The sequence below is a fragment of the Bombus fervidus genome, chromosome 6, assembly GCF_041682495.2.
Source record: "Bombus fervidus isolate BK054 chromosome 6, iyBomFerv1, whole genome shotgun sequence".
Classification (NCBI taxonomy): Eukaryota; Metazoa; Arthropoda; class Insecta; order Hymenoptera; family Apidae; genus Bombus; species Bombus fervidus.
The window spans coordinates 18,021,113-18,042,840 of NC_091522.1; the positions used below are offsets into that span (position 1 = coordinate 18,021,113).

Here is a 21,728-nt window from a genome sequence, read left to right on the forward strand (position 1 = left end):
CCGTGAATAAAATTTTTAAAAATTAAGTGATGATTCACCAAAAAATTTGAAATAACGTGATATGGAACTCTATGAAAACTTTGAACTTTAATAATAATAGAAAGACTAAATTGCTAGTAAACTCTAATTACTCCAACAATTGAAACTCTGATATTAAATTTAAAAATCAAACTTATTTTTTAATTATGAATAATTAAAGTAGAATAATCAAAGGAATAAAATTAATTGGAACACGATATGCAAAGATCCTTACACGTTTAGTTTCGAAGTATCACTGCGTCCTTTCCGAAGCACAAGAAAAAGCAGAAGTTACGAAAAACTGAAACAAAACATGTGAAATATTATTTGTTCTTAAAAATATATCCTTCGTCGTTTAAAGAATCTAAGCTAATGAAAAATAAAACTCTATTCTATATTTCTAAACTCTAATCTAAATCTAAATCTCTGTTCGAAATTTTAATAATAATAAAAATTGAGACTCTGTTAAAATCCAATTACTATAAAAATAGGAACGCTAAAGTAACAATTTCTAACCTAGGAATGTTGATAATCTAATCGTTTGCGAAGCATGCTAAACGCGGCGTCCATTTCGTATCAGTTCGAATTATCGATTATTAATCGCCTATGGCGTCTGTGATGTGAACCCCTATTCTTTCAGTCCCGTGACCGGCCAATAATCTATACAAGAGAAAACCAGAGCAATCTCAAATAAATGTATAACAAAACCAATAATTTACAATATCGAAGCCAGTTATAACGAAACAAAGTAATAACAGGACCCAAATTCTGGCTCAAAGACCGGTAATACGAACTATCGATGATTGTAATTTGTTAAATACGCGATCAACGATGAAAGTAAAACAAGATTTCGGATACTACTTTAATTTTACTAAAATTATAATCAATAAGCGGTTAAATACGAACGTACTATTTGTATGTAGCAGATAGAAGCGTAGAAATGTTGATAAAGTCGAAACGAAGGTACTAACAAGGACAGGGTAACGCTCGACGAGACGAATTTTCGCTCCACGATTTTCAAGAGTACGTCACCTCACGGCACGTTTCTCCGCGAAACTACGACTTTCCAATGTTTCGCACCAATAGGAACGCTCGATTCGACGTGACAATATATTTTGCCAATAGGAACGCACAATTTCGTTTGACGATATTCTGCGCCAATAGGCACGCTCGATTTGACTTCGCGATACATCGCGCAAATAGGAGCGCACAATTTTCGTATATACAAGCGCGCGCAAACTTAGTGTATTCAAACAGCGAGATCGATGAAATTGAGGAATAGGAAACATATTTAAGACAATGTTCGGTAACGATTACGATTCACGTGTTACACGAACGAAGTTGCTATTATTACATAAAATATGGTACGTTACTTTACGTGTTGGTATGTTACTACTTATTATTACATAAAAATCGAAAATTGCTCTATCCTGCTTTATAAGTGTCTCTATTAAAGACAAACGTAATCCTTAAAAATTATTAATAACTAGTAGTTTAGAATAATCCTGGCGAATCGATAGCAAAACTATCGTAAAAAGAGAAATTTCTTTAATTGAAAATAATTTATCGTTATTTACTTTGCTACTAATTGATGTTATAGGTCATAGAATTTTTATTTCGTAATACGAGAGAGGAATTTCTACTATTTTTAACCCTACTTTATACGTGTCATCGTTCAAAAATATAGTAAACGATTAATTTCTCTTTCTTAGGCAACTTACAACTAACTTCGTTATTGCGTGATTTCGTCGTTCTTATGCTTGTCTATGTCGGATAGAATAGTAGATCTGAACTTTTCCACAGAATTGTACAATTAAATAGATTCTTGTAGCGTGAAAATACGTCCTTGTCTATATCAATGTGTAACCAAACAGGGCAGATCCCTAATTTCATAGGTTCTTGTACATGCTAATGTCAATTGAACTCGGCATTTGGCCACATGGTGCAGCACCTGTACCGTGAAACAACTAGATCTACGGGCGTGAGCATTGTCATTTCCTTTTTAATGGAAGCATTAAAAAGAGGAGAATCGAAAATCAATAATATCTTATTGTCGACGATATCGTCATTATCGACAACGGTAATGTTCAACGTCTATATAAATCTGTACGGTTCTTGAAGCTTACGTTATTACATGCCGATATCGAGAGTTACAAAATATTAAGCTATATTTTCAAATAAAGATATAGACCATAGTCGAGTAATATCAAACTATATTTAAATAAATAATTGTATCCTATAGCATATTACACAATCATAGTCTAATCGTGTTTCCTATTCAAATTCATTTGAAATTCAATCACCGACATTATCCCATTATATTTGCAAAAATGCAAATGGTATTCGTTGTATTAATGAATTATTTATCCCGCGTAATACGTAACAATAAATTTATAACATCGTTCGAACATTATGATATCAATTAAGAGCACATTAAATATATGTACTTACTACATCGAAATTTTGAACTGTAGCGAAATAGATCGACATTATGCAGGAAATCGTTCGACTTGACCATTTACTGGCGACGAAGTACGATCCGATAAGCTGCTAATTCGTAATTTCACAAATACAGAAAGCACGAAATAAACAGAAACGTTGCTCTTGTTTGGCGCCATTTTGCGAAAACATACGAATAAAATTTCAATCTACAATAGCATAATACAGACTTGCTTTATTTCGTTGTTCCGCGTCAATTTATTAACGACTTTCTTAGAAATACATCGAATAACTACATTAGGATAACTACGAACAAAGGGACGATAAAATATCGCTGAATTTATCGGTAGACGAAACGTTAGAAAAATTTTCCCGAAATTAGTCCGATACGTACAGCTAGGCGATTGGAATCGTAGATACGGTAGTGAAGACGATGGACGCGCCTGCGCATTGTCGCGATCGCTTGCCACTACAATGTCGGACGTCGAGCGTTCGGTAGTAAGACGGTCTCTTGCGTTTTTCGCGATTTCCTAAGTGAAATTTCGCGGCCGTGTCGTTTCTATTCGTAACCGATATTATAATATGATCGTGTAACCGATCGTCCGCGACGAACCGCCGTTAGAAGCATCGTAGCTTGTGCCAGTCGGAAAGATGGGTGAGTAAAAGGCGGAAACCAAGTGGTGAATGCCGGCTAGCTTTTCTCTCTCTCCGCGGCTTCGCTATTCTCGGCGAACGCGTGTGCGTGGCTCGTGTGCTTCCCGTTGCCAAAGAGTTGGAAACCGTGTGTGTGCGGGGTACGCCCCTGTATCGTGCGGTTTCCTTCTGATTTTCACGGTCTTTTCCTCGTGATGAACACGTCGAATGTTTTCTGAAAGGATCGTATCTCTAAACTCACTCGGGGGGGCTATAAATAGGTGGATCCATCGGTTTGACGTTTCCTAGGGTGAGCCCCCCCTCCGACATTCGTACCTCCACCGACTGTTTCTCCTGTTCATTTTGTTTTCCCGCTATTTGAGAGTGACCTGCATTCTCGAATGCTGCTGGCTCGTATCCGATCTTCATCTAGGGTTGCCACCTTTACAGCGATTTTCACGGGAAAGCCCGCTTCTCTTTTCTCCTAGTCACTTCACTTTTTTCCACGAGCTTCATTGATTTAACAGAGGCAGAAAAACAAAGTAACGCATCGTGTGCCATTCAGCCTTTTCAACGTGCCATAACTGTTGCGTAATCCCGCGCGTTTAGAATACAAATGTTAATTTCTGCGATTCCCCGTCTCTTCTACGTTCAATATACACGAGAGTTTCTCGCAAAATACATGGAATTATTTCAAGGAAATAATCTATAGCGTGGTTGGTTCGCGTAAGACTTTTCAACTCTGCAAGCTATTCTCGCGAACCTAGCATATATATACAATAGGCAAGTCGAGATTGTTTCTTTCCGAACGACGTAAAAGCGTTCTTTTCGTTGATCGTCCGAAGCATAAAATATGGACTCGAGTCGAATTTTGTCCGTAGTCCGTGTGCGTGTAGCAGCAATTGCAGGACGGAATCTGAGGACGCCACGCTCGTAAATTTGCTCACGCAATTATGCGTTCTACCCACGCAACCGTACCTCGCACGATGCGCCGTGTGTGCGCTTCAATGCCTATGCAACGTCGAGAGGAGTAGCGACGTACCGCAACGCGAATTTCACGAGCTCTACAGTACTGCATTCTGCGACAAAGGCTACGCTACTGCCCATTATTTTTTTCTCGTCTTTCGTATTATTTCGATGCTACTCTATTCAGTTTCACTTCCTCCGTATATTTAAATACACCGATTTCAATTTATTCCATCGTTTACTATGTAAACGGGTCAACGAGGGGGGCTTATCGTTCGTTAAACATCGAATTGAATATCAATCCTGTACATACGAGGCAAATATAGCGGCGCGCTTAACGAATCGTCCCGCTTTTTCTAAAGTAATATGTAGCGTGGCGTCGCGCGCGTCCATTGCCTTTAAATATTGACTTCCCTCGAGTATAATCGCTATATTATCTGTGCCGCAGGAAATTACACTCGCCATTAACGTGCTTAAATTTCGTCGCATACTTGGCATATTTCGACGTCGTTACATGGCTATCTTTATCGCGTACTATATGCCCTACGTATAGCACACCGTCGAGAATATAGCGTATAATTAGAAATAATTCACGTTCAGATCGATCCTCGTATGGAACGACTCAGGTCGATCACCCTGAATTAGTTGGCCCTTTCCGCAGATATCGAGCTACGTTTCATCTCGCGCAACTCCCCTTTTCGCGTCTATTCCAATCAAGTGTTAAATAATACGCCGATCGACGAGTAGTATTGATTTTTCTTTTCTTTTGCGTCCCTTGTATATTGACATACATATGGTACAAGGGTCCTATCCACGGAGAATGTCGTTAACTCCGTTGTCGGCTTTCGGTGAAACTGCAAGCGCTGCAGATCGATAACCGCCCCCTCGTGCCCGATTCACGCTGCGCCAGTAACCGGAAGGGACAATCCCGTCGAGTGAAATGCATCGAAATTGGCGTGGTCGTGCGCCCTTTTTAACGCGAGCGGTAGATACCGTGGATCTTGCACCAACGACGACTGAAAATCTGAATGCGTCGGATCCGTGCCACGTGGAGTCGTGCAACTCTTGGAATCTTATCGCGGGGTCGTAATAAACGGTAAATAATCGACGAGGAAGTGGTTAAACGCGAACAAGTTGATCGAAACTACGGAATAAAGCCGTTTTTATACCGAGATTACGTTCTTGTTGAGAAACCTGATTCGAAAATAGAGCAAGTATGGTTGCAACAATGTTTCTATCCGAAGAAAGAGAAAGATCTTTGCTGCTGCGGTTACGCGAGTTACGTGTCGGGTGCGTTCGAGGGAATCTAATTTATACAGGGTGACCCAATTTTTAGCGATTCCTATAAATCATCGTGTAGATAGTTTAAGAATTGCGGATAAAAGGAAAGTAACGTTTTAGGAAATCTAGTATTTCGTCGGACTTTGTTTACAGCTTCTAACGGAAAGTCGCAGATTCGAAAGAATTTCATCTACCTCGAATAAAGGGCATTCACCCAAACCCTCGGTCCTTTTTCTCCAATACCTGCGAATCGATATTCTACCTACCTCTAGTCGTATTCTGGAAAGATTACCGGTAGGTGGAGGTCCTTCGAGGAAGTCACCGGAGTGGATGTAACGTAACTCCTTGATTACACAAGCTGTGGATTGCGACGAAATATTGTTTATTATCCCATAAGCAGATATGGTTACGTCTGAATATTAATTCGTCACGTTCGTCTGCGATTCTCCTTGTTGCCCGTGTCAAATGGTAGGAAAAAATACGTCCTCTTTTTCTACAAGCATCTCTAGATACTATATTAAAATTCCTAGAGTATATATTTCCTTTTTATCGAGAAGTCGCTAATAACCGTTGCAAGTTACTAGAATCTCCGACACGAGCAAAATCGATGTTAAATGTCAGGGCACACGGCCGAGAGGCTTGCTGGAAACAACCGTTGAAAAAGCAGGAGAAAGCAGGAGCGTATACGTCGAAGCGAGAACAAACGAAAGTTGTCTTCCGAAGCTCGATTCTCTACTCTCGCTGCGTCGATCGATTAAACATGCCAATTAAAATATATAATTTCCAGATACCTGTATTCCGATAGAAACTTATTTTTAAGCCAGAGCTTGATCAACCGGTCGATCGCAAAATTACCAGAATGACACGCGTATTACGAAGAAATCGAGAAAAATAATTTATCGCGTACGAACGATGTACGAACGATGTACGAACGAGGTACGAACCAGTTAGGACGAGATGCGAATGCTGCTCGGTTTGCGGAGGGTTAACGCGTATCAAATTCGCGAAACACAGAAAGAAAGAAAGAAAGAAAGAAAGTCAGGCGAGTCTTTGACTTGCTACTTAATTGTCTTATCATGGAAACAAGTTGAGCGTGACAAAATGGTAACGCACGAAGGACTTAAGTCTTCTTAAACGGATTGACGTTCTCTATGTACGTACGTAGGCTCTTCTGTACGATCTTCTCGCGCGTTGTTTAGCCCGTTGAAAGCATTATAAAGTCGATGAGATAACGGAGACGTTATTGTGTAGAGATTTCCGACGTCTTGCCTTTTCGCGAACACAAGTGCACGCGCGATAACGTATCGAACGACGATCAGAGCTACGAATAGAAAAAATAATGGCGGAACAAGGACGGACCGGTCGTCGGAAGCGCGGCCTTTCGATAACGTCCGAATACCAGGTAAGAAAGGAGGTTTAAAAAGCCGCTACCCGACTCGGTCACGCAGGTATCGACACTCGACGCGCATCACGCTCTGCCGTCTTATTTTTCTCTCTCGTTTCGCGTTTCTTCGATTCGTTGCACGATACCAGCCGTCACGCGTTCCTGATCCGCGCCCTGATCGATCACGCCCCGCTCATCTTTCATTCACGCGCTTCGTTCTTTCTCTCTCTTTTTGCTCTATCAGCAGAATTTTTGTACATTCAAATCGTTTCTCTTCTCGCGAAAATTCCTTAGATTTATCTTTACATTATAGCTATGTGTATATCGTTACATACATTACAGATTCACAGGCGACTCAAAAGGCGATAGAGAGAATTTTCTAAGCGTAGTTTGAAATTCGCGGTGTACGAATATAGACGCGTAGTCTCTTCCCACCTTTCGTAATGGTTCTCGTTACGTCCGGTGACTGTTTACATAAACCAGAATCCATCCCTCGGTCGAGACTGCAGCTAGCTTTGCAAATAAAATTAGTCAGCAATAGTCCTAAGGAACTGTCGTAAATTTAAGCGCTTTTACTTTACCATCGGTGCCCTTAAGTGCTATAAAACATCTTCAAGTCGAGACGTTCCCTAGGGTTATCGTTCGATCGAGTAGAAAATGGGAAAAGCTGGTTTTTGGGTAAGCAACGCCCTTCGATAGTTTTCCTCCGGGACAACGTCGTCACCGAACTTCGTTGGATTTTCATTCTTTGACCAGTCGCTATCTCGATTGGTTTTCCGTTCATTGATCGGTCATCGTCTTAACTTGTTACTTACACTTTGCTGAGAATACATCTACACGCACCACGCGTAACTACTTATATCTACAAGATTGTTAGAATAAACTGTATATTTTAATCTGTTAACTAAGTGTTATCGTCGGCTCGATCACCTCTATTATCCTAACCGAAATAGAGGAGATCGACAGAATCGTCGCGTCGATTACCAAATCGTAACGGGAATTTACGACTCTCGTTTCTTCGCGCTTCCCCGCGAAACGGTCGAACGGTCTCGTTGCATCGAGACACCCTGTATTTATGTGTATCACTCTATAAATGAATGTACAGCGTACACACGTGGCGCGTGCGGGAACGTACACAGGTGTTCGATGACTATAATCAAGCGTCGCAAGCTGCTTCAGTTTACAAGCGAAACGTACTTCATCGTCGAAGTACCGAACCTTTTCCTTTATGACTAATCCGTTAATTTTAATCGTTCGAACGATCGATGAACGTAGCGCGCCAATCGTCGTCGAATACAGAACGCAAAAATCGAAAAAGACATTTAACAGGTATATGTACATCTAAATCCTATATTTGCAATTGCCATTGCGTAAATTTAATATTTGATCGCAAGGTATTTATTAATAACGCGTATACGTGCCTGCAACGCATACCAGTACTATCTGAAAGCAGATAAGCCCTGGTCGGTATAGAATTCCCTCTTGTTGCATATACATCTGGTAATGTAATAACACGGTCGCGTAATTGATTTCGAGATAAAGCACGATCGTATCGTGCGCCGGCTATGGCCAACCATTCGGATCTCGTTTTCATCCTTGATCGCGTTTCTTCTCCGAAATGGAGATCGATCGACCGAAAGGTTAAAAATTGGGCCTATCAAAGCGACCGAATCATCGTGGAATTTCGTTGATCTTAAGCAACTATCGAGAATCGACAACTTTATCGTCCGACAATGAATATTTGTCGCGTATGGCAGCCGATTGCCGATGCTTGAAATTGCACGTGCAAGTTTCTGCTTGTTTCTCGGTAAAGAAATGTAAATAGGAATTTATGCAAGCTCTCTTGCGTGTTCGTTCGTTGGTCCTCGACCTAATGACACCGCTCTCCGCGTCGCCCGTATAGTTCTGTCGTTACCATACGTGACTCGATGCTACAAATAGTACCGAGAAACGTGAATGAGAACTGCAAAGTAAGATTATCATATTTTCCAGTCCTACCGTTAATTATTTCAAGAGGACGCGACGCTGGTTATTATTCCGCTGCTATGCCAGCACGTAGGATTTATTTTCCCAGCTTGATTACGTTCCGTGATACGCCGCGTACCTTGATGATCCTCGCATGTACGCATCGTGCAGACTCGTTGCTTCTTCGGCAGTCGAAAAGGCGATTAGGATTTTTTTTAAGCACTCGATCACAGTGTCGTCGTAATCGTATCCGTTATCCTCGTTTATCCCTTAAAACGCTACAATTGCCCACCCGTACAAGGAGCTATGGCAAGTTATTTTAAAGAAAGAATGAAATAGAGACGCGCGATGCGAGATACTCCGGTTTTGAAATAACCCGGGAGGTATCGCCCGATTAAATATACCTGCAGGCTGACTGGAAACAGCTCGCGTTCCATTAATAAGCCTTCCTTTGCAAATAATCTGCGCTTTGGAGCTCGCGGATGATTTTACGTTTCGTACTTCCGCCGCTACGCGATATCGAAAGTTAGCATCTACGAATATATGTATACGTAGATGTTTAAAATTTAAAGCAGTACGAACAGAGGCATCCAGTTCTCCGTTAAAAGCGATCTTTGCTTTTAAATCATTTTCTTGGAAACGCGTCGACAGGCAAGGAAGACAAGAAATATGGAAACACCACCGAATTACATAACGGTCACCGGGTTTCGTCGGTGTCCGAGCAAAGACTTCCATTTACGGCTGGACGCACGAATTAATCGGCGAGATCGACGCATCGATACACGGATATTTTCGGCGTGGATCGAGAAGCCGAGATCGTCGATGTGCACGCGTGCAATCACGGCGGAGGGACGGCCGTGAAAAGTAAACGTCAGTCTTGCCGCAGTCGGTTGACAATCGGAACTCGACGCACGAATCTCAGCGCCTCCGGTCTCGATCGCTCTCCGCCGCCGCCGCCGTTCTCGTCAGTCAGTCGGCGATCGGCGCTCGTACTGTTGGTTTCGTACGCTTCGGTGACTCCAAATCTGCTACATCGATCGCGATCGCTACCCGTCGTACGCGCGAATCTTTCAAAGTGTCGCCGAGTGTCTCGAAATTGTAAATTTTTCGTTCGAAAGTTCTTCTGTCCCTCTTTGTATTCGTTATTTGCCTTTTCTCCTCGGGGTGATCGTATCGAGGAGTTTGATAGATCCTTCGCTGCTTCCAATCGTGATACGGATCGATTATCTTATCGCGGCCCGACGAGAGACGAGAAGAGGAGAAGGTGTAGATCGCCTTGTGGGATTATCGCGAATATTACGCGATCGTCGCGACCAGCCGATATAATGAAGTCGAAGACGAGCGAGAATTTTATTGCGAGTGAAAGTAACGGGGTCAAGAAGGACCAGCAACTGAAGCAGAAACAGCTCAAGAGTGGTAAGAGGTTGTTCTCGCGTCGAATAAAAACTGCAAACCGAGACGATCACGCTTGAAAATGACGCCGAGTTATATTTAACGGTAGGAAAAAAACGCGTGCAGTGGGTGTTTGGAATCAAGCCGTTTTGCCTTCGCGATCCTTCGGTTGTATCGAGCAGCGGTGTTCTTCCGCTCTGATTAAATTGAAAAGATCGAAAACGTTACGCACTCCCACTCCCTATCTAGATATTATTCCGCAAATATTTACGTTGGCACAAGCAAATACAATATACTTGCAAGAAGACTTTCGTGAGCGTTGACTCGGTTGTTGCCTTACGATCTAACTCCAGAGTTCAGCAAAAGAACCTTGAATATCTCGTTAATCGATCAACCACGATAGGCAGATGTAATTGCGTCGATTCGCAAAATCGCACGTAACGCTCGACCACCTTGTCACGTCATTCGCGACTCTTAGATAACGCCGAGAAGGTTTTGTTTTTGATGGAAAATGTTCAAATTTGAAATCGGCAACGACTGGATACTAAACGCGATAGCGACCGTACGATTAGATAATGCGACGAATAGCCAAGTAGAACAGTCGCCGATCTTGAAAAAGGAAGGGAAACGATAATGGCCATTCGTATAATCGACGTTTTCCTTCGAGTTTGCTGGCTGACACGCGAAAAGTTCATCGGTACGGTCCCTTTCTTTCCGCCGTTTCCTCGAACGGTTCGTCACGATTTTCTCCCTCCGATGTTCGTGACGTGACCAGCAAAAAGAACGTGACTGTTCGGACACGATCGATGCATCTTTAAGCAGAGAACGCCGATGAAAAGCCCCGAGAAAGGAACAACAACTTTCTCGCTACTCGCGCAAAGATAAATAATCCCGTGTTTCGAGATCTTTTCCTTCCGTCGAAATTCATCTCGCGAATTTTAATATTCCTTCGCGTTTATTTTTGCATCCACTCGTCGAACATTCTCTCGTTAAAAATGTTAACGTAAAATGGGTTCCCGTGTTGCACGGTGTTTCCCACGTGTGAAGCACGGTTCGATATCATCTAAGCGCGTAATTGTTTCTCATTGATTAGAAATTAATGGAAATCAGAGAAAGACGAGAAAGCTGCACCACGTGACTCCTTCGCATCGTGGCTAGTAATTATCGCGATATCGTTTCGCTAATCGCTCGGCAACGCCTCGATGAAAGTTAAGTGGCCGTTGTATACAGGCCACTTTGTAATTCAATTCTTCGTGCATTTGTTTCTCGTGGGCTACCGCCCGATCATGTTCGATACATTATTAAATAGTTGTAACACACAGTCACGATGCGGTTAATTGCACACAAAAGATGCATCGCATCCTGTTGCATAAGCAACGAACGATTACGGTGTTTCGCTACGCGATGCGTCGTTTTAATTACTTCAGGTTACGGCGAACGTGCATCGACATCGGTATACCGCTACTATGTTTCTTTGTTCTTTTGGAAACGCGATTTTCAATTTTGCTACTTGTATCTGTCGGAAATTTCAAAACTGGATATTGATGATAACGCTTTGGACTATTATCGAATCGTAACGAACGATTTAGTGGCACATGGTTGGTACTGTTCGATAGGCTGCGCAAAAATACCGATAACCGTAGAACGAGCATTTAAAAGCCTTTGATAAGGTGGAATCACCGCGACGGAATCTTAGTCTGTACGTAATCGTAGTAACGGTTGGAAAATAGCGCGATTATACGGACCAAGAAATTCGTAAGTCGAATCTTTCTAATAACTCTTCTATGTTTTGCTATCGAACGACAACGCTGTGCTATGTTCGTCTAACTCGTGCCGTTTGGTAGCTTTCCGTGATATTCGACGAAAATTTGCAAGTTCGTTTCTGTTACGCGAAAACGATGCGTAGTTATTGATCGTAATTCGTAAGATCCATTAGATACGTTCGATCGTTGGTCGATTCGTGTGTGACCCAGAGTGCATTAGGAGAAAGAGCCGGCCACTTAGGGGTCGTCGTGTTTGACCCCACTTTACGACATCCTATTTAGACCACTTATGAATCATATTAACATACCGAAGCGGAGAGGAACGTACGTGGAACGGGTTACGCTCTGGATGATGGATTGCCATTACGAGCTGAATCGTGCGACATCGTGGAGCGAGCGAAACCGGTTTCCTCCTGCGTCAAGGGGAAAATATCCGCGCGGTTTTCAGTGATTTCGTCGATCACAGTAACGTTATCTAACATCGTGGAACGGTGAATTGGCAGTGTAATATCGAACGAAGAACGGACGCTACTGCCGAGTTCAAAATTCCTTTTCCTCCGGACGCGTACATCCGTGGCTTTAAGGGATCGATTAATTTCCTCGAGACGAGAGAACAATCAGGGCACTCGTCTTACTTCGTTTCATTATTGCTGCGACCCGCTTTAAGGGATGAACCAAGGGGTGAAAGGCGGTAAAGTCCTATGGTTTGTTTAAAGTAACCCTTGTTACAAAAATGGATACAAGGGAATTGATCGGCTGCCACTTATACGAACCTTTCTGTAGCCTTTATGTCGTCGTCCGTCCCTTACAAGTACACGAACACCACCAACGCGCTCGCGCGTCTTAATGAGATTAAATAGATTCTAAACCAGTCCGTGTATTTATACCTCAGCGGAGCAAGATTCGTTAAGGAGAACCGAGTACCACGTTGAACGAGTAACGTAACGGAAATATAGCACACGAGCAGGTCTTTGACCCGCGGAATTAATAAACAAGAAATTTAGGATCGGGTTTTCGGTAACCTGGAAACACGGTTTCGCCCGACATCCCATTTAAACGAGCTTATGAATCGTATTAACGCGATGAGGTGTACGTGGGACGACGCGTGTGTGGGTGAACCGCAATTGCGTAACTTTTCCTTTTTTCCAGATCCGTGTTTCGTCGTTTCGAACACCGTAATTATTTACGTCGATGAATTCCCATCGTGCTAGAACGTTTAACGAGATGTCCGAAAGAGCTCGGCGGTGAATAACGTAGAAAAATTTCAAGGCACGAACGGTGTTCCGTAGGTGTCGTAGATCGTAGAATCGTCGTTCGTTAGAAATTCTGGCCTCCTCCTACGAACTCTTACCGGATTGCGTGCGATTAACGCGTTGGATTGCACGCCAGAAATGTCTGCGGGGACTATCGAGCCTTGTTTCTACACGGCGCGTACAAATGGCACGCGCGTTCGCCATTGCAGGAACGTCACACGCGAGAATCGTGACAGGTCGGGGAAATGGATAAACGCGCTCCATTTTTGCCAAAGCGATCGTCGCTTTCGACTATTTCTCCTCCATCTTATCGTTGCTTATCGCCGCTTTGGCTTAGAATCGGAACGAGGTCGTTCGAGATTACGGAATTTCTTGCTCGTGCGCTGGTATGCGTAGCTTGCGCTAGCTGGTCTATCCAATTATTCTAATCAATTGTTCTACTATTATAGCGTTTTGAAATAGTTCTACCAAGTATAAATGTGTCGAAGGTGGTCTCTTGCGTATATCTGACAGAGCATCGGCCTCGTTACTAACAGTCGGTGCAAATAGTAAATAAGACCAAAGGCCTTCCACGATCCTCACGACGATATCACAATGATACTGTACAGTTTGTATTCGTCGTTCTTCCCGTCATTTCGTTCTCCGCGACCGCCATCCTGACTAATCGTAATCAGCCACTAATAGTTTCACGGCTACAATCGAACAGACCTCCGTAGAAGTTCTGTAAAAATTACGACCGGATTGTTGGTAAAAAATATTTTAGGATCGTTCCAACGAGTAACAGCTAGCACGTGCTAAAAGGTTAAATCAATGGATTCTACGGGGTTGCTATTCGCGCGATCTTGTACCGGACTTCCTGCGACGAGTAACTTTTAATCCTACACGAGCAGTTTTTAACCCTACACGAGCAGTGGATCGAAAGTTAGCGTAAATTTAAGGCGCCAGTGACGCGTGGTCGTCGAGGGTGTGCCGTTTCGACGGAGCAAACTCTGTTTATTCTATACAGAACACGCCTCGTATCGAAGTTTCTCGCTAACAATGAGTTTCATGGCGGACTCGCGATATCGTATCGTATCGTATCGTATCGTATCGATGTGGAAATTGCAGCCAAATTGTTGCCAAATGGAAGCAAATAGAGAATCCCCGTCTGTGAAACCGCAAATAATTTCTGGCGAAATTGTTCCTTGACTCTGTGCACTTTAACTATCACCGAGCAGAGCAGGTAGATGAAAATTGCTCGTCATCGAGCACTCCTATAGACAGTAAAAATCGCTCGCGGAAAATACAGCCGCGTGAGAATTGCTTTTAACTCACGTGACAGCACGGTGACGTCAAATATACGAACGGCGAGTCGGCGTGATGTCATCGCGTATTTTTAAATTTGTCGCCGTGTGAACGTGGTAAACACGGATTTTTGACAATCGTACGTATTTTTGGATCTACATTATCGCCATCGATAAAAAGAGTGGAAAGAATTTTGCAATTTCAATTATATTATATTAATGGCAGGAGTTACGTCCGAACGCTTATCTTATCTCGATTTTTCGATAAATACTTTGATAAATAAACGATTCGGTCTGACTCGCGATTCGACCATATCGTTCCGTTTGAACGTATCCATGATTTGGCGATTCAGCTCGGTGTCACCATGGCTAAACGAGACTAAACGAGACGAGCGAGAAAGCTTGATTTATACGTCCGGAAAACGAGACTGATCGTCTCGCCGTAGCGAAAAAATGTCACGTATCTCCTGACAAATCGACTTTGAACAGTGTAAAGTCTTTGATACACTCGGCACGATGTAATTATTTGGCTCGCGTATACGTATAGGCTGGTTCAGAAGTTATCTAAATTTAGCTTGGAAAGCTATTTTGTACATTTACCACAAGCACGCTCGTTAGGTTCTATTTTCCAAGTTTGCAAAATGTTACACGTTGCATTGCACGAGGTAACGGCAATAAACTATTCTTATCTTCGTACGTTCTACGTATTTCCACACACGAAAATATAATTTCCTCGAGTCGTTATATCGCGTGAAAGCTCGTACCTACGCGACCAATTAAAATTGGACCTTCCGTTCGTCTCCGATGACCACCGAAATCCGGCGATCCCATCTTTGAATCATCTCGTATTTTCGTTCGGATGATGGCATCGCCTTCGCCGTCGGTAGACACGGGAGTTTCATACGTGAAATCGCAGCCACGTTTTTTTTCACCAAAGAAAAGAGACCCAAGTATCCATCGATCCATCGAGAAAGCGAATTACGAAATAATGGAGTTGCGCGACCGCCAACTGTTCCACCATACTCAACGGAAATGAGGTTGTTTGCATAACGATCGATCGGCTCCGAACGACGAGATAAACCAGTGTTCCTTCTTTTCCGATCGATGAATCTCGAGTCTCGTCGCAGTCTCGTTTCTTTCTCCTACGTAACAATATTCCAATTCGTAGATAGATGGAGATAATTGATGAACGCGCGTACACGAAGAAAGGAGGAACGAGGGATTTCTTCGCGTTCGAAACAACTTAACGAAGAAACGGCTTCTGACGGGGGACTGAATCATTGAATTAGTAGAACCGGATTCTCTCGTACACATGGGAAAGTTCTTCCACCGGTTCATCATCGAGGCTGTCACGCAAACCTCGAAGCTCTATATCCGATCTAACCAAGATTAATCCCAGATTGGCATCTTTGGATCATAGAGTCGATTCCCCGTAATTCGAATCAAGTTATATACTCGGTTGTCCTTGGCTTTGGTTTATTTAGTATCCTGCGTCTCGCGTGACGAGAACCATGCATGGAATTTACCGTATAAACTATAAAATACGAATGAAGAGCAAACAAAGTCCAACATAAAGTATCGTGATTTAACAATGCCGATCAAGGATCGACTATTAGGAGAGCGTTTCCAAGGTAAACCTTAGAGATCGCTCGGATTTACTGGATGTACGTTAATTGAATGATCGTTGCGTTTCCCGAGGCGAGAAAGGAACGTTTCATTTCACCGCGAGGAAGCCGTGAACGACGGAGAAAAAGTTGCGGCGTGAGTCAGCCCGCCGCTCGGACTGGTCGTGTGACGATCGTACTGTTATTTCCTTTAACGCGTTTGCCGGTCGTTCTACTAGCCGAGCAAAGAGGTACTTACTTTACGTTCGTGGTTGTCTTCTCGCTAGTCATCGTCGTATACGGAGCTGGGAGCCGGATATTAAAAAGGAAAAAGGAAAGAGTCGATCGTTGCGTAACCAGGTATATCTCAAGTTGTACGTATATCTGTTATTTTATCCTTTGTCTTGCTCGATGACAACGCAGACGCGGGGGATAGATCGCGTCGTTACATCAAGGGTGGCTAGTTTTAGCTTGTCCAAACATCGAGTCGGAGGTTCACGCCTTAGGAGAAACGCGGCGCTACGTTGAAATAAACTCGAGCAATTGGCACCACACGCAGGATGTTGGAAGGTGTAGCGTTATAAAGAAATTTATTTTTAGCTTGCTAGGAAACTTGGTATATATTACTTTAAGAATACCGTAGGAAGCGCAGGAAAGATATCGCGGTACGGATAAAATAAAGTAATTAGAATTATACGAACGATAAAGCGGAGATACTACGATAATAGTTTGTTCGTGATTCGTTCAACGTGGCACTTTTTTTTTTTCAGACTCTGTTCTCTGTGAACTTTGACTCTCACTTCCAACTTCCACGATTCCCGCTGACACACGACGCGCGTGCAACTAGAAAGACATCCAGCACTTGCTTTATGCGCGTTTCTTAAATCGCTCGTCGATCGTTTCCGATAGTCTGTCATAAGCGTTCTCTCAGTCTTCCTTCGTTCGTTCGAATTCTCATTCCTACGATACCGAGAACTGAAACAAACTCCTACTTATATCGAAATCTCGAAACTCGTCGACTCTGGACTCCGGAGAATGTGGTAATATACCGAAAACCTCGAAGTTTATATCGTCGAGGACGCGATACTACGTTAGAAACTCCTCGATCCAGACCACAAGGGAATGTAATAATACCTGAGAAACTGTAAGACTTGATTTACGGAGAACACTGTGTCCAAGGATGTCCTAGATTCGGTTTACAGCAGGAGATCGTAACATCTCGACACCTTACGACCTTCGTAAATTACTCGCGTCAATGGCGTCTAACTTTTCCCGGTTAATCTGCTCCGTGAGACCGCTTATAAGCTTTACGTAATCGAACCGTGCACATCCGAGTATTTACTCTCTAGGTCAGCACAGGTCATACCGATATAAAAACTCTGGTCGAGTGGTACGAACGTAAGCGTATCGTTACGCGATCAGCGATCCCCGTTCCCTTTCCTCCTTCCTTCCAAGAAAACTTTCTTCTTAATCGTTTTATCGAGAGGTTTCATCGGTCGAACGTTGTCTTGACGCGCGGCCAAGTATCTGCCACGTCGTTTAAACGTTAATTACGATCGACGCGAGGTACACAGTGATTGGTACGATCGCCGTTAAACAGCGTATCGAGCGAGCGTCCAATTAACGTAAAAACCGGGCGGCCGTGCCGTTTTTGCGTTACCAAGCACGTGGATAATCGAAAAGCAGACGCGAAACACACCGAAATGTCCATTAACCCAATGGAAAGTGGCAGACGTTGAAAATTATTGCGAAAGATCTTTGCATCGTGCAGGTTTTATCGTACGCAACGCAACGATTCGATCGTGCGACGACGGAATCGTTCTTTCCAATCGGCATAGTCTTGACGACGACAAATTCACGACCACGTTCGAAACTACAGCTGGCCCGACCGCTTCCAACGCTGGTAAAAGAGTCAGACCTTCACCCGGATTCGATACGCGGCTCGCGTGTAAGCGTAAGCACTCTGACAAGTGCTCGAGCCGCCTTTTTCTTCGTCCCCCTCCATCTTCTCCGCCTTTTTTGTTTTCGTTGTTCTCTCGCTTTTTTCTCCATTTTTTTTCCTCTCGCTCGTCGTGTCGCTTCGCAGACGACACGTTGACGCACGCGGTAAGCAGGCTTTGAGTCACGCTTTAGAAGTTGAACGACGAACGGATTACGCGTGTAACGCGCCATATTCGAGCGATACGTGCGTCGCGTGTCGATTGAACCCAACTCCATTGAATGAGCCGACCCGCCAGGAACACGATCGTCTTACGAGTTTCGTGAATCGATCATGCTCCGGTGTGTGCGCGGGTGAAACAACGGGTAGCTTGACCGATCCGACTGAAAATTCATGAGAGACGCGGCAACTTACCTTTGTAGATCACGACAGACCTGTCCGTTAGTTTTTGAAATAATTAGAGGAGAAAGAGGCGGTAATTGTCCGTGTGAAGTTAGGCCGGTAGAAAGGTAAAAGAGAAATCGCGCTCGATCGCGGGAGATAAATGGAATTTCGAGACGCGCAACATTTCGTTTGAAATTTTCATCGTTCTCACAGCTGTTCTCCATCGTTTGATTATTTGATCGTTGCGAATTGACGATGCTGGCATAAATGTTGAAAAGATTGGTATATAGGACGTTTGTATCGCGCAAGAATATCACTGCTATTACCATGATCCAATTAGAGAGCTGCCGTTCGCGAACGATAAGAATCAAAAGCTTGTTTTTAAAGAAACAGTCGATGCAACGAGAACGTTTCCGCTTCCTAGAAACAAGTTACGGTAGAGGATGTAAAACCCACGAGCAGTTCCACTCCATTTGCTATTAATCGGCGTGACTGCTAAATTTCAAAGCTATCCCTTTCGAGTCTGGACAAAGTGGTCGGTCAAATTTCTTCGTAAAGAACGCGACTATTATTCGGACAGAAATGAATAAAACGAAAGAGTACCCGTTTGTGCGCGACTTTTATCCCCGACGAGTGAAAGACCGACAGTCGTAGATAAAAGTTCGGGCTGGGAAGAGATATCTTTTCTCCTCGCGGAAACAATGCGTTCAAGAAATTAACCGTCGACGATAACGAGACCAGACCAGTCTGGATTCGAAGCACGGAGAGACTTTAATACATAGCGTATATAGGTCGTTCGCTGGAGATCGGTTGAAAGAGACGATCGTTGCACGTGGCGCGAGCTCGTTATGGTTATGGTGTTCATCGAACTAAGATCGACAAATTAAGTTGGCGGCTCAACGTTAACCCTAATAAACGCGGTCACAGAACAACAACCGTATCACCCTTCGCGGCACTTTGCGATCGCGATAAAAATACCCGGCAATCGGCTTGTCAGACATCAACCCGTTAGTCATTTCGCGCGATTAACCATCCGACGTTGAATGCAGAAACGAGCGAATGTAGAAATAGTTTGTTTTTAATTTGCCGGATTTATAGCGTACACCCTGATTATCGTGGAAAATGGTTCCAGCATACAACGAGCTACGTACGGTTCGAGTTCCTAGAACTCGATTGCTTTGTACACGCAATACGGACCTTTTTCTCTTTCACCGTCGTGAATCCAGTTTTAAAGTATTGGTTGCGAATAAAGAGCGATTCTAGAAATGCGAGTGGAGATTCGAATGCACGATGTTACGTACAAAGATCGAATCTCGTACGTGAGAATTCTTTAAGAGCGCAGCATGATGGGAAAGAGTCAGAATTGTTGGAGAGTTGTCAGAATGTCGTCGAACGGGCGTCGTGCGAACAGCAACTTCGTAGTCGCATAGTGAACGCTAGCAAAGAAAATTTCATTTGGTTGCGAATTCTCAACTAACTGACGGTCAGTGAGGTTGCAACTGATCGATTGATATCGCGAACCTTGAACGAGATTTAACGCTCAACGTGGAGGTAAATTAAAGATGCGGAGTAGTATTATGTTCAGTTAATTTATTTGCACTGTGTAATATAACACGAAGAGTATGACGATCTGACGGAGACTATTGCAAAACTTCTTCAAGAAGCTTAGCATGGTCCTTATATACTAATTCTCGGTCCCTGGGTTTTCCTTCTTACCATGGCTTTTACGGGATGGGGATCTATTCCTTCCGATCCTGCAATTGTGTACCCTCGTGAACGCATATCCTCTGGTATTGCTGACTGACGCGGGATGTTTACTTTAGAGCGAACTCATCGGGCACTTAGGCTGTTAATTAGCCTCTTGACAAGGTCCTCGTCGTAAGGTTTAAAACTTGGCAGGTAGAAAATTCGCACTTACCCAAAAGAGGCAGGTGCGCTGTCCGAGTCAAACGGACGGCCACTCGAAATCCCGAACATCATCCACCGATGCCGTTACGCTTTAAACGATTCGTTGTATCCTGTATCTCGTATAAAATCGCACCGTTCTTTTTCATTACAGGTAAAACATTCTGTCAGTCTTGCAAGAAGAAGTGCAGCGGGGAGGTGCTACGAGTGCAGGACAAGTATTTCCACATAGGGTGTTTCAAGTGTGCTCAGTGCAACGCGAGCTTGGCACAAGGTGGCTTTTTCGCGCGCGAGGGCTCTTACTACTGCACCAAGGTACTGGAACGTACGAAAAAGAAACCAAGGCGACGATAAGAATGACGTAGAAAGCGAGAGGACCGCGATTATATAGAGCGCGTAACTCGAAACGCGATAAATAGAGACTGTTTTACTTTCTTTTCTTGTTTCTCGTAGTTTCGCCTCGAAATATTTGACAAAGAAGAAAAGGACGAAACAGTCGCGGTATATCGCGTTACGGAACGTTGCAGAAATTCCCAATAAAATCTCCGCGTAAGATTCGCTAAAAGCTGTTCGTTCGTTCGGAGTATTTATCTTGGCAAATACGCAAATAAAGCATCGCGTCCGGTGCGACGACGAATTTCGGTACGATGTCTGCTGAATAGTCGGTAACGGACTCGTGTGGGTTTGTTAATTTTTCAGGATTACAGAGAACGTTGGGGGACAAAGTGCGCAGGTTGCGGAGAATACGTGGAGGGCGACGTGGTCACCGCGGGGGACAAGCACGCTTTCCATCCGAATTGTTTCCATTGCCAGCGGTGTAGGCAACCGTTACTCGGCCAAGGGACCAAGGTGTCCCTCGTTCAAGGTGAGCTTCCTTCCAGGATCAGCGAAACGGTCACACCTCGTAAGGAGTGCGAGGCTCGAGTTCGTTGCTATTCGATCGGCGCAATTGGAGTACCGGTAAACCTGTTAAAGCAAATTACCACTTAGGTGTATATCGCCATCGAACGAGGCTACGCGCGCGTGGCCTTGTAACGATTACGCGGCGAACGCTTAAAAATATGCGTGCGTCGAAACGAGCGTATCGCGAGTTAAACTTGCCCCGTTTCGCTTCTCCCCGTTGTTATCCCGTGCAAATATTTATGCGCATCCTTTACCATTGCTTTATCGATCTGGCTGGTCGAGGATGCCGATAAAGCTGCGTATTTTTAGAGCACTAGTTCCACAAATACACGCACGAAGCTTCGATTCTCTGTTTCGTTTTCCGACCTTTCAACTCCACCGATTAGAAGCGCATAGAGCGCGTTCAGAGAAAATTGGTCCTCGAAAGAACACGAGAAAACGCGTTTATCGATCATCGTGAGAACTTATCGTTCGTAAGATCGTAAGATCGATCGTAACGATGGACGGCGACCAAGTACGGTCGGCTATTTATATACGCGAAAATACGTAAATCGAACGACTAAACAAACCACGAATGCTTCTTCTCCGCGAGTTGACGTTACGCCGCGTTGCTTGT

The 21,728-nt window shown here is 43.8% G+C and overlaps 1 protein-coding gene across 15 annotated transcripts in view; it reads left to right on the plus strand.

The window, feature by feature from the left end:
• The first annotated feature begins 2,946 nt into the window (after positions 1-2,946).
• The window catches only part of Unc-115a (actin binding LIM protein Uncoordinated 115a), a 30,355-nt gene continuing 11,573 nt past the window's right edge, over positions 2,947-21,728 (plus strand). For 4 of the 15 annotated variants that reach the window (XM_072004651.1, XM_072004649.1, XM_072004653.1 and 1 more), the window contains exons 1-3: positions 9,610-10,102; positions 20,364-20,524; positions 20,909-21,074. In XM_072004651.1, the coding sequence (XP_071860752.1) occupies positions 10,012-10,102; positions 20,364-20,524; positions 20,909-21,074 (418 nt within the window). In that variant the 5' untranslated portion in view covers positions 9,610-10,011. Of the gene's footprint in view, positions 3,113-9,609; positions 10,103-20,363; positions 20,525-20,908; positions 21,075-21,728 lie in introns of those variants that run through there. The other 11 variants (XM_072004654.1, XM_072004646.1, XM_072004642.1 and 8 more) reach the window with 8 other exon arrangements.